This window comes from Ascaphus truei, chromosome 21 (assembly GCF_040206685.1).
Source record: "Ascaphus truei isolate aAscTru1 chromosome 21, aAscTru1.hap1, whole genome shotgun sequence".
Taxonomy (NCBI): domain Eukaryota; kingdom Metazoa; phylum Chordata; class Amphibia; order Anura; family Ascaphidae; genus Ascaphus; species Ascaphus truei.
In genome coordinates this window covers 20,294,974-20,309,040 of record NC_134503.1, presented here as the reverse complement: position 1 = coordinate 20,309,040, position 14,067 = coordinate 20,294,974, and the positions used below count along the sequence as shown (strand labels likewise).

At 40.5% G+C, this 14,067-nt stretch overlaps 1 protein-coding gene across 3 annotated transcripts in view; it reads right to left on the bottom strand.

Moving 5' to 3' along the window:
* The window catches only part of LOC142472295 (multidrug and toxin extrusion protein 1-like), a 58,465-nt gene that overhangs the window by 36,583 nt on the left and 7,815 nt on the right, over positions 1–14,067 (bottom strand). For all 3 annotated transcript variants that reach the window (XM_075579279.1, XM_075579278.1, XM_075579280.1), the window contains exons 3-5: positions 5,805–5,906; positions 3,745–3,813; positions 2,411–2,559 (exon numbers count right to left, since the gene is read on the bottom strand). In XM_075579279.1, coding sequence (XP_075435394.1) covers positions 2,411–2,559; positions 3,745–3,813; positions 5,805–5,906 — 320 coding nt within the window. The remainder of the gene's footprint in view (positions 1–2,410; positions 2,560–3,744; positions 3,814–5,804; positions 5,907–14,067) is intronic.

Here is a 14,067-nt window from a genome sequence, read left to right as displayed (position 1 = left end):
TATTTGACTGCCTATGTGCATTCATATTGCGGATACAATTTGTCTGTTATGACCCCTTATGGAAATGAGCCTCATCACTGTGTGATCTGGAAGGGGGATATTTATGTATATATTAGGGGGGGGGAAAGCTAACACTTGAACAGGTTACCACAAGGGGTCACTATAAGCCCTATAAATTGCACTCTAAAGTTGCAGTATCCAAATATGGACACTGTGAGGTTGGAAAACGTATATTTATTAGGACCAAAAAGAGGGTCCACTGACCCTTAGACAACAGACTCAAAAGTCAATTAAAACCAAAAAAAAAAACAATAAAATTTTCATTAATCTATATATGACAAAAATAAACACAAATACATATAGGGAACATGTAGAAATAGGAAATTAAAATCCTCAGTGGGAGAGTGTAGGTGTAAGTGTAGGGATGAGTGAGGATACTGAGGATTATTATCTCCTCCGTTATCCCGCATGTATATCTATATACAGATTTATTTCTCTGATTACGACCCAGGTAATCACTGTTTGTGTGACATTTATCTGTTTTCGTTATTCCTGTATCCCGGGAAATATGGATTTGTGTCTCGTTTTGCCGTTTCCGGTGGCAATTATGACTTTGCTAGCAACTTTTCTGTGAGGCCAAGTCTAAACTACAGCTTTGATATATAGATTGTGATATATGTCCTACACCTTATATCCGCTTAGGTCATTTGTTCCTGTCTGAGCAGTGTACATATAGACACTAGCTCATCCCTACACTTAGCCGTCTCTCCCACTGGGGATTTTAATTTCCTATGTCTACATGTTCCCTATATGTATTTGTGTTTATATTTGTCATATATAGATTAATTAAAATGTTATTGGTTTTTTTTTGGTTTTAATTGACTTTTGAGTCTGTTGTCTAAGGGTCAGTGGACCCTCTTTTTGGTCCTAATAAATATACATTTTCCAACCTCACAGTGTCCATATTTGGATACTGCAACTTTAGAGTGCAATTTATAGGGCTTATAGTGACCCCTTGTGGTCACCTGTTCAAGTGTTAGCTATCTAATTTTTCCCTATGCACCTAGTTTTTAGTCATTCTGTACTACTAGGTGAGCGACTAGTCACTATGTGTATGTGATATATTGGGGGGATACAGGGACTGGGAAATGTATATATATCACAAGCACTTTATTCTCGGTAAAACTCTAGGTTTCCCAGCTAGCAGACTAGTATTGTGGGTTATATGTATTCATTTCTATGAAGGCAGACTCGGTGATTCAATCAGCTGAGCTACTTGCATAGAAATGCAGGATTGAGACAAAGGCTGGGAGCGGCGTGGTGTCAGGACATTTGGTGAGCAGGGAAGGGCGGACAATTAGGTCCAGGGATGGGCTCTCTGAGCCTTTGTTCCCCACAGACTTTGTGTCGCCTACCGAGCAGTTGGTATAGGGCTGGCCAGGGGAAGCCATTTCCGGGACGGAGCCCGTAGGCACATTTTCTATTGGCCTGTTCAAATTTTTCACTTGCCAGCAGCTCCGTCATCATGGGGAGGTGCTGAGTCCCTTGGCACGCCTCCTCCTCTGACTTGTGCAGCCGGGCGAGCCCCCGGCTGGGGATTGGCTGCACCATCTCAATCCGTGCTCTGATTGGTCGGCGGCCCCTTCTTCAAAGAAAAAATAGCTTTGAGTGCTATGTAAGGAGCGTTGACGATCAGAGTACCAGACAGAGTGTGGAGTTTGACGGTGATTCATCTGGCAGGATTTTCAAAGTTGCTATTGAGCAAATAGCACTTTGAGGAACCAGCACGAGAAGCGGACAGGATAAGGCTACTTGAAGCAGGCCCCTGCACCAAGTCAAGGCTAGAGTCTTCCCCCCAGACCCGCAATTGGTGAGTGTACATTGTAATTGTGTATTTTGGATGTCTTCTGGCTTTCCAGAATAAACTCCATTTATTCAACTTCTTTGTCCCATCTGGTGATAGTGATCCCGGTGTTAAAAGTGCTGGTCTCCCGTGACAAGGACCACTTCCGTTCAGCTGATCACTCAGCCCAAACACCCCCTAAAGAAAACCAGCAAGTGCCCATGATATACGGAGTACGTCACTGAGTCACAATAAAGGTTAACTTTGGCGCACCAATTACTGAAATTAGATGATCATTCTATTATATACAGGTGTAGTTTATACTGGTGATCACGTAAAAAAATGTTTTCTAGAAGATCTGGTATATAAACACGGGGATACTTTCATTGTTTTCAGGGGGAAAATCAAGAAAAGGATACATTTTTATTTTGAAATTATAAATAGTGAGAGTTGAGAGCAGTACCTATACAAGTGAAATGGATTTTACAGTGGTCTGTCTTTGTCACCTAAAGATGGTATTGTGGCGCTAGTGTGCAATATAAAGAAAACACAAAAGCAATGTCCCACCTAGATACCTCTGGATCCTGTTTGAATAGTAGCAGAATGGGTTTAGTGTTAATGAACAAAGCCCAGCACGGGAAGCAGAAGAGAAGCAGGATTAGAATCCCTCTCTGCAGGATAGTTCCTACATGCTTTAAATTGCGTCCTCCAAAAGTCTGAAAGAAAAACACAAAGAGCTTTATTTGTGCATATCCGGAATTTAGCACCAAATGTGTACCTGTAGTAGCTCTCTCCACCTGGCTTCCTATTAAAGCAGACCATGTCCACTTCCTGGTTGACAGTTTAATGTTCCTTGTGGAGCACACCTGAAATACTTGTGAGATATGCTAATTACTAGATGAGCTACATGTGTGAGCAGTGAGCAGGTCAAAAGATGATGTGACAAGTCATATTCTCTATCAGCTGGTAATGCTCACACTGCTAGAGCTGTGGCCTAAATAAATCAGTGGTTGTGAGTTCTAGTCCTGTTGAGCCTGACACTGTTCCAGTCATTAGGTTGTGCCTTAGGCTTATCAACTTATATAGTTTGTATGGAAATTATTTTAGGAAGTGTGGGATGGGACTCATTTAAAAATACATTGCATAGTCATTCGCATATTTCCTAGCCGGGCACCTCAGAGCCAGAAAAAATAAATAAAAAGTAGCAAATATAGACATAAACACAAAGTAGAATGAAGGTGAGAAACAGAGCTAATGCTATTGCTAAGAATGAACTGAACGGAAAGGACTGTAGAGATATATAATGAATGGAAGTTAATTCTTAGTAATAGCATTAGCTCTCCGCTTTCCTGGATAAAGTTTCCAGCTTTTGAATGGTTGGTCTACGGTGCATAGCAACTTTTGGCTATTTAAAGAGTACTAGATTATACCAAGGACAACCCCTGCCGAAGTCACATGTTGTGACGAAATGCGTTGGGCTACATCAGCGACGTCACGAAGCTTGCCTCGCCGGGACAGCCTCTTGAGCTCCAGCCCCCTCCACAGCTGATTGCATATCCAGAATGCAGTTTCCTCTCTGGTATTTGGATCGAGGGAAACTGAGTAGCTGCTGGGACATATTGGACCCCCCTCCCAACACCAACTGGGGGGTTGCACCAGTCCCACCTTTCTCTGAGACGCTGAGACAACATGTCTTCATCTGCTGGAACTGGCTGCTGACTATTGTCGACCTAATTGCTTTTAATTCTCCTACACTTGTGCGTCCCACCTGTGCTCCTTTTTTAAATAAATAATTGTTTTTATTGTATTACGCTATGGTGCGCGTCTCTCTCTCTCCCTTTCCTAATTGAAGCAGAAGACAAAGGTTGTGTTCAACATTTCAAAATGCATTTGACTCTTACCTGTGATATTAAAGTGTCACATGCTCCAGCCAAACCAGTACCAACTGCTACCCCAGTAATATTTATCACCTGCAAACACAGAAATTAGAATGTTCTGTAATGACATACAGTACTTTAACTGTAGTTTTATTGAAAGAATCAAGTCTTTAAAGCAGTGATCTACCTTAAAACTACCATGAAGTAACAAAGGAGGGAGAGAGAGTAGAACTAGAAATTGTTTAGAAATACACAATCTTAGCAAGGTAAAAACCCAAAACCCCCAGTATTATATATATAATAGTTTAAACTAGAGTGCTACTGGACAAGTGACCTCAAATAAACAACAGTAAACCAAGAAGAACAATACACATTCAATATGACAAATTATTTTTCCCATAAATATGGATTATTTAATCTTTTGGCCCAAATGTATTAAGTCTGAACCATATCAAGCTAGACCCTTTCTGTAGGTTCCTACACTACAAATGTTATATTGTGTCCTTTAGATTTCCTCCACTGCTTGGAGAAAAGAGAAAACAAAGTCAGTGTATTCTGCCTGTACTTACGTATGGATATAAAGGTTGGACCCTAAATGAGAAGATAATTGAGAAACTTCCGACAACTCAAAGAAGTATGGAGAGATGTATGCTGGGTATTATTTGAAGAGACAGCAAACAGAATGAATGGGTTCTGAAGCAAACAAAAGTCTGACATCCTCACAAAGGTGAAGAAATTAAAATGGCAATGGGCTTGTCATATCGCAAGATGAAATTACAGTTGTTGGAGGAAGATGGTAGTGGACTGGATTCCCCGGGATATCAAAAGACCAATATGAGAGGATAATATTAGGAAATTTGTTGAAGCGATGTGGAGAAGAGAGGCTTGCAACCACAGTATGGCGAAATAAAGATAAATGAAGTGCAAACCCATAAACCAAAGTGTAAATCAAGTGCTAGTGATAAGTGAATAAATTAAATATATCACAACTTGTGGTCAAGTGAATTACAAATGGTGAAAACACCAGGTGCTACCAGATACCTGCGGTTATTCAAGCCGTATAAATCAAGATGCAAAAGTATGGTATCTACAGCGCACACTGGTTGAATAAGTGAATACATTATTGACAAATAACTGTGCAAATAAATATGGTATAACCAAACAGGGTCTTTTGGCGTTCAGAGGCCACCGTACCTGGCAGTCACACCATCCCATAGCCCTGAGAGTACGGGGATCGATTGGGAGAGGACGAACAGCTGTGTCTGAAACCGGAGCCAGGTTGGAGCGCCTCAAGTCACCAGTGGGGAGAGTGTGAGTGTTTCCTTTCTCCCCTGTGTTGTATGTGACCCGTAGTAAAAAGTTAATACACTATCTGCTTTTTCTACATGTGTTTCTTCATGCGTGAGGTCTTACAATACACACAAGAATAAGTGATTCCACACTGTGAAGACACGGAAAGAACTGCTGCAGGAGAGACCAGTGACATGTTTGGTTATACCATCTTTATTTGCACAGTTTTTTTGTCACCAATGTATTCACTTATTCACCCAGTGTGCACCGTAGAAACCATACTTTTGCAACCACAGTACATGGAACAACATTGGGGAAGCTTTCACCCAGCAATGCTTTGACATGGTGTTGGTGATGATGATATCACATATGAAACAGAGGAGCTGTCCTTAACCACATCAATAATTACAACATTTCCACTACAGGATCTGGGTCAGGATATATTATAGTAACATATGTTGTGACTTATGCCTCACATGCTTAACTCCAGATCAATAGTCTAATGATCCAGGCTGGTCTCACTTACTATACCATACTATAGCAGACTGAGCAAATGAGAATACAAAACAAAGAGATCTAGGCAGATATGCCTATATTTCTATATGGGGTAATTCTTCGAGACACAATTTGCTCTGCGGAAGAAAAAAAACAAAAAAACAAATGTAATTCACCTACATTTCACCTATTAAACAGGCCTTTGGGTTTAAGAGGGACTATACTTTTACCAGCACGGGGAGGACTGCTTCACAGAAAGTGGGTGTGCTACAAACACATAATCTATAATCAAGACATACCGCAATAGCTAATGACACTGCATCCAGCTCCACTTTCCCCAGGTGCCCGCAGAATATGGAGCTCACAATACTTATCATGAAGACCATCAACTGCGACAAGAACTAGAAGAACAATAAAAATCAAAGTGTAAGGTATAGGAAAGAAAACCGTCATACACTTTATGCAATATGCATTGACATAGCTTTTACAGTTCATGTAAATGTGGTTTGCCTTAAAGATATTAATACTAATACATAATATACAAGTATATTAATCCTTAACAGCTATATAAGTATAGTTACCATTAGATGCTATAAGAATTGGTTTGTCATTAATAGATATTGCCCTACATGGATTATACTGGTTTGAGTTGCCATCTGATAATATCATCTTGAAAAGCTAAAAGGATTGAGATAGAATAGGTTACAATCATCACCATAAGGAGTTATAGTATGACTGAGGTATGATGACCATCCTCCTATCTGGTCATAGATATCTATCATGGACATATAATCTCATCATGTCTATGATGGGGGTGTCACTCTCATTATCTCATTGCGAAGAGTTGATCAGACGGATTACCATTATATTATGTTAACATAAGGATGGGTTTCCATCTTGTTATCTCATCATGAAGAGTTTCCATCCCTTATATTATCCTGAAGGGTTATGAAGTATGGGTTTTCATCAGGTCCCAACATTTTTAACAGCTACACAAACATAGCCCATCATGATATATTATCCTATTGGTTAGGTTAACACCAGGTTATATAAAGATAATAGATTATACTCAGTCCACAGTCTGCCCAGCTACTCAGTTAGAGAATGAGAAAGCACATACTAATCACTACATAAACAGGTATTCTTTATTTCATCATGGAAAGAATATCAAACAAATTCTCATGTAAATAAAAGTAAATTCCATCAATATACTAGCAGCCTATATAAACAGCAACCTTCCTTTACCTGCTGCTAAGTGTCTGTTTATACTGATTCGCCCTGTAGACGACCTAACCCTATTCTCTGTGCACTATCGAATTATTATTGTTACCTGGCCTGTGACCCCGACGACGCCCCTTCCCTGCCTGCCTTGGACCCATGCCTGTGAGCCCATTTACGTCTTTGCTTCTGACTCTGTTCCGGTCACTGGGATCCACTCCAGCAGCACCCTACACCTAGTGATCTAGGAGTCCCCTGTGCCCTGAGTTTGTGGTGAGTTTTTCCGTGTTTGTGTACTGTATTGCTCTATTTTGACTCCAACCGGAATAAACCTTCATTTATTTAACCATCTCGTTCTGCCTCGTGTTAACGATTTCTGTGTAAAGTCTGGTCTACCGTGACAGTAACTATAACCGTTTAAAAGGGTATTGAAGGGGGCGCACACGTGATGTCATCGCGGATGCACGCGGGCTAAGGAAGCTCCGTGCACTCCACCAATAGAATTCATTTTAACTCCTGATCGCCGCTCCGATCGGCCTTGTGGGACACTGTATCAGCCGGGGGAACCAGCGGGGATGGCACAAAAGAAAACCCCGAAGCCGGGGACCCCAGATCTCTCCCGCTTCAGCCGCGGGAAGCCAGCAGCAGTGGAGAGAAGAACAAAGATGGCGCTGCCAAGCGCACAGGAGCGCACGTCTGCAGCAACAGCCAAAGTAGGAGAGAGGCAAGTTGCAGGACCTGAGGGGGATATCACTGACAGAAAGGCTACCCTGAGAAACTCAGTGGAGAGGGCCAAGCAGAGGAGGAGGCAGTGGGGAGAGCTGTTTCTGACAGAGAGCTGAGTGTGGCAGAGGCAGACACACTAATTACTAAACAGGACCTCCAGAACATGCTTAAAGAAATGCAAGCGGGCTTTCAGTCAGCTCTGGATAGAGCTGTAAAGGAATTTAAAACAGAAGTTTCTTTATTGACTAAAAGAACTACGCAGCTTGAAAATAAAATGGACATTTCTTTACAAAACCAGGTAAATATTGACGATGAGGTCCTGCGTCTCAATGAAGAGAAAAGAGCCATGAGGGATGGTATAGACGTTCTAGACAATATGGAGCGAAGGCAGAATTTACTAATCCGTCATGTCCCTGAGTTGTGTGTTCGCAGAAGCCCTCCAGCCATATCTTAAGAGACTGTTTGTCAATTGACCCCCAGCTACAAGATGGCAATCTTTTGATGGATAGAGCCCACAGAGCCCAGGGACCGAGATTTGAGGACCCCAAAAAAAGCAGAGATGTGGTCCTAAGAGACATTTGTTATAAGCTCTTCCAAATTCATAAGGGGTTAACCAAGTCGTGGAGGATTGCAGTAATGGCGAACAACTAGATAATAGCCCTTATTTGAAGAATAGCCAAATGACAGCTAGATTACCATTTAATTAATAATAAGAAATATGAGTCTGTGACGAATTAAAGAAGAGGGCGGATATTGCTGGCAGGTGAGGGAATCGGATATATTACTATATACATTTCCTGTATTGAGTCAAGCTGGGAGCCAATTAATATGCTGCAGGCAGCATGAATAATAAAAGTCTATAATTACATAGTGGCAGTGTCCTGCTCCTTTCATATCTCTTGGTTGAGTGAGTAGCTGTATTATCAGAAACTCTGGCTCTCTTCTTTCTAACCCATGGGAGAAGTAAACAGGATTACAGAGAAGAAGACCAAGGCATTATGTGAGATATTCCTCTTTCTCCTTCATTCCCACAGTTTTGCCTTTGATGGGTTATACACCGTAGCTCTGTACTTGCTAAATCAACCTTTATCTCATTTAGTTAGTTAGTTAGTGTGTGTATGTGTGTGTCCGTGAATGTGTGTGTCCGTTAGCAATAAAGCATTGAATGTTAAAAAACAAAAAAACAAGAAAGGTAGTAGATGTTCTTCTAAATCGGGAGCCACGCCCAGACCGCGTTATAAGCGGATCCGCGTTGTAACGGATCGTGCTATAACGGGGTTGAGCTGTACTTCCTACATAAATCCACTATGACCATGTAGGTTTTGTAAGCGAACACCAGGTGTTGGATAACACAAGGAAAAATATTACTGTGATAGATCAGGTACATAAAACTAAGATGAAAGCAGTGCTGTTGAGCCTGGATGCGGAGAAGGCATTTGATAAGATAAGATGGGACTTTCTAGATAAGACGTTGGAGGCATTTGGATTTTCTGGGGGGGGTGTTTTACAAGGGGTCCGGGCCCTCTTCAGACGCCAACGGCCACTCTGAAGATCCCAGGGGGGGAGAGGAATCTGATAACAATTAAGAATGGGACTAGACAGGGGTGCTCCCTTTCTCCTCTTCTTTTTGCCTGGACAATCAAACCCCTTTGCGGCTAAAATCAGAGCTTCCCCAAATATACAAGGGATTAATATAAAAGATGTGTTACATACTATCACTTTTCGCGGTTGATATTATCCTTACTATAGCTAACCCACTGACATCTCTCCTGAATTTATAATCCGCTCTCCGGAGATTTGGGGAGTTGTCTGGGTATAAAGTTAATGTGGGAAAATCGGAAGCGCTAAATTTAACGTTAATAGAAAAGGAGGTCGAGGTTCTTTAACGACATTTTGACTATAGGTGGAAATAGACCCATCTGAAGTATCTGGGGATGTACCTTACTAGGGACTATAACTCATTATATAAATATAACTATCCCAAACTTTTTTCTAAGATTAGAAAGGATCTGCAAACTTGGATAGGGTGTATAACCGCTTTTAAGATGAATATCCTCCCTAGACTTCTATATTATTTCCAAACATTACCAATATCTGTCCCACATACAAATATAAAAGAAATCCAAAACCGAATTGTGCAATTTATTTGTAAATATAAACAACCGAGAATAGCCAGGTCAATTATGCTGGAGTCTAAAGAAGGAGGGTGTCTAGTGGTTCCAAATATTCTAAAACATTATATAGCCTCATTTGAAACAGATGTTTTACTGGCACTCCCCGGGAGGGAGCTATGCCTAGGAGGATCTAGAAAGCACACTTAAATACCTGGTTGGCCTACCTACTCTGCTGTGGTCGAGCTCTAGGACTGGGCTTGGGAGACAGCCTGAGCCGGGAGTAATCTGGTTTAATCTGAAAAAAAGAAATATAAGATTATGCCAACTCCATCTAGATTTACGCCACTATTCGGTAATCCAGTGGTTTTTCCCGAGGTTTCAGGGTCGGGACTTTGAAACCTGGAGACAGAGGAATTCTAGAGATGGGAGATTTATTAGAAAAAGATAAGTTGATGTCGTTTGAGGATTTGATGAGAAAATACGATTTACCTGGGACGGAGGTGTTTAAATATATGTAGGTCCGACTTTTTGTGTGTCAGGGCTTCTATGAGGAGGAATTCCCTAAATATACACGATTCAAAGATTTATGCAAAAGAAAAAAATATCAAAACGGTCTGATCTCATCCCTGTACCAAGGTTTAATCCCCCAAAAGGATGCACCGGCCCACAAATATATGGACCAGTGGGCTCAGGATTTCCAGACTGAAATAACAAGAGAGGACTGGGAAGATAACTGGGATAATGCGGGTAAAACTTCTATATATACAGTTACAAAAGAGAATATTTATAACATTTTGTTTCGCTGGTATTACAACCCCAAACGGTTAAAGCCAATGTTTCCGGAGGCGACCGATAGATGTTGGAGGGAATGCGGACAGATAGGGGATCTAGCACATAAATGGTGGTTCTGCCCAGTAATGCAGGCATATCGGAGGACAGTTTTGAAATTGATAGAAGATGTGTCGGGAACCAAGGTTCCGCTAGACCCAATTTTAATCATTTTGGCTAAGCCTATGCAAGATGTAAATCATTACACAGCTAAATTAATTTTGCATATACTAACGGCGGCTAGGTGCGATAGAGGACCTGGGAGTGACGAGTGTAGGATTTGTCGTTGATAAAATATAATTGATAAAAAGTTATAAAATGTTAAATGTGGTATGATACCCAATGTGACTTGTCGATTGTAAGAATTCTGATACAAAATGGTTGTTTCCAATCCCATTTATGTTTCAAAATCTTAATAAAAATAGAAATTACAAAAAAAAAGGGTATTGAAAAAGCTTTGCCCCTTTATTACACAAGGTCTGTGCTCCCTTCCATGCATAATACACTTGTTTCTTGGACTTCTGGGATATAACTGTATCGCTATAGAGAAGCTCATTTCATATGGTTTGGTTCAGCCCAGTACCACAACATTAATAATAATAATAATATTCTACAAAATGCAAACCTGTTACCTTGCAGCAGAACAAGATATTGTTTTAGATGAGAATTGTAGAGCATTGCCTCAGTTATGAAAAGTAATAAAAAATAACAGGTGTATAGGTTCATGTGAGCACAGAGCATCCGGCGGCTATGTGACTGTGCTGGAATCTTTCCAAGTCTTGAACCTGAAGTTACTGTAAATAAATTCAGTGTTCTCTGCAGACAAAAACATGGTGCGAACTGCCTCTAAACCCGACACTAATCTCTTATCTGGCTTCAAAACAATTAAACCGGTCCAGCCAGCTTAGGTTTTTAAATTGGCATGGTAGAGTAGGTTTATAACCACCTGATATAGCTTTAAACGATAAAAATGCAATCTCACATAGCCAGGCCCAAAAATATATAGTCATATATATATATATAGGCTAGCCAATTGTCTTCTTTAATCAAACCTAACCATGATTACAAAAAAATCTAATATTTGGTTGCTTTTGTTCTTATGGAAATTCATGGCAAATTTTATTACTTAGGGGGCTTTTAATAAGCTGAGACTTGGGAGGGCTTGGGTTCCTTAGGCGGATCCCTTCACTCTGATGTCACTGTGTGTTCAGCAAGAGCCCTTCCTCCCCTTAACTTTATTAGTTTTTTGAGAAGGCCAGGGTGGGCTAGGTGTATTGCCGCTTTAAATTTAAGTGGATCTGTTTCATCCCTACACAGATTAAGTGAGAGGAAAGGCAGAATCCCTATAGTGTGGCACTAAGAAAGTGCACCCAAATTAAAACTTAATATTTATTATGTAATCTTAAAATGAAACTGTTTGGAGTAACCATAAATGCAGGACAAATTATTAATTAAAATAATAAAAAAATAATAAAAAACCGGAGAGGTGGGTTAGTACATAGGGTAATTATATATAAATCCTATTGTCAGTCTATTTAACCCTTTGGTGGTTTATAAGTGTAGGAGAAGTGTCACACAAGTAAGTATAGTGAGGATACTGTTATATCACTAGTCCTTTGTAATCAGATCCTACAAGGAGGCTGAAAGGGGGTAGCCATAAACTTGCATAGAGTGAGAGGGGGAAAGAATGATTCTAGCTATATAGATAAATATCTATGTCCAGAGCAGCCATATATACAGCCCTAGCTCTATCTAAGTAGCTAACCTCTAACTCAATAGATTTGGACACAAACTCTTTTTTAAAACAGACTGACACTAAAGTCTGGGTGCTGTTGGTGCCCACGAATGCAGTCTACGAAGCACGCAGACGGTACAAAAGCCCTCACCACTCCGATGAGCCGACGTCACGTGATGGTGACGTCAGACGTACCCTACGTACGTTTCACCGTGACGGGCTTCATCCTCGCCATACTTACCTGTGTGACACTTCTCCTACACTTATAAACCACCAAAGGGTTAAATAGACTGACAATAAGGTTAATATATAATTACCCTATGTACTACCCCACCTCTCCGTTTTTTTATTATTTTAATTAATAATTTGTCCTGCATTTATGGTAACTCCAAACAGTTTCATTTTAAGATTACATAATAAATATTAAGTTTTAATTTGGGTGCACTTTCTTAGTGCCACACTATAGGGATTCTGTCTTTCCTCTCACTTAATCTATTATTTACTCCCTGTGCGCACCACCCTTCCCCTATACTGTTTGGTGTATTAATCCCTCTTCATTCGCTTGAGCAGGGTATATCCGCTACACTATAACTGCAGATTGTACTTGGTTTACACATATTCATCGCTACACAGTGCCGAAATTCCACTGCACCCAAGTCTGAGAGCCGCTGAACCAAATTCTCTGCATTCACTGAGCGCCATTAAATCAGGGCAAATAATGTGACGTTACCTAAAACAGGAACAGCTGTTATTTCCCCCGAGTTATCCTATTATGTATGTATATCTTTATTTATATATAGCGCCCACAGTGTGCTCAGCGCATTACAAACGAGACAATACAGTACCGGGAATTATAATACAATAAGTGCAACAAAGTCAGACAATAGGAAAGAAAATCCCTTCCCCGGAGAGCTTACAATCTAAGTATTCGCTAGGGTAATTATATGCAAAACCAACAGCTATAATCGAGCTCATTAGCACAGGGTTTACGTCACATTATTTCAGGATAGCATGGAAATATTTAAGTATTGGCGTTACTCCCACTGAAAAGGGGCTTGGGAGAGACACGAGTGGGGAGATACTGTTATTCATAACATAGTCTTCACTGAAGCAAATAATAAGACATTAACCAGGATGTATTCCCATAAAAAGCATGGATTTTGTTTGTTTTTTTATAATGGTTGTTATTCAATCGAAATGATATGCAAATAAGCTGGTTACCGGCTAAATTATATTTATCCCACAAAATTTTAGTTAAGGGCCCATTAACTTATTTGCTTCCAAACAGATTGCCCCTGGGGAGATTCCTCAAAAAATGTAAATGTATATATTTTAGCAAATAAAAAGAATATTTATGAGCACATTCACGTCTTCATAATTGAAAGGTTTAAAGAGAAGGAACCCAAGTAAAGCACTCAGGCTTCCGCTCTGAATGTTGGATGGAAATATTAAAAATAACCTTTAATACGTCCCATTAAACTAAAATACAGGGTGTTAAAATGACAAACAAGTCACACATATGATCCTATGTCGAGTATAATATTAACTCTGCAACCTATTGGTAAAGGCAAATGAAGAATAAATGATTCAACAGATGCCCTTACGGTCCTTAAATACAAAGTATCCGCACTAAGGCCGCGCTTATAGTGCCGGCGACGTTGCGTCAACACAAATGCATTGACGCCGTCGCGTGCGCTTATAGTAGGAGTGACCCGACGGCGCGACAGCTTGGTCACGATCGCTGGAAGACACTTCAATTTGATTTTTTCTTCGACCCCAGCGTCGCCGGCACTATCAGCGCGGCGTAACATGCAGTAGGATATTGAGATCTGTGAATAATCCTATGTGTGCAGATACCAGCAAAGAGGAACGTGAGTGTGTGCAGTTGAACACCCAAACGCAGTATACTGCTATTGGTACTGATATAGTTATATCTTATTG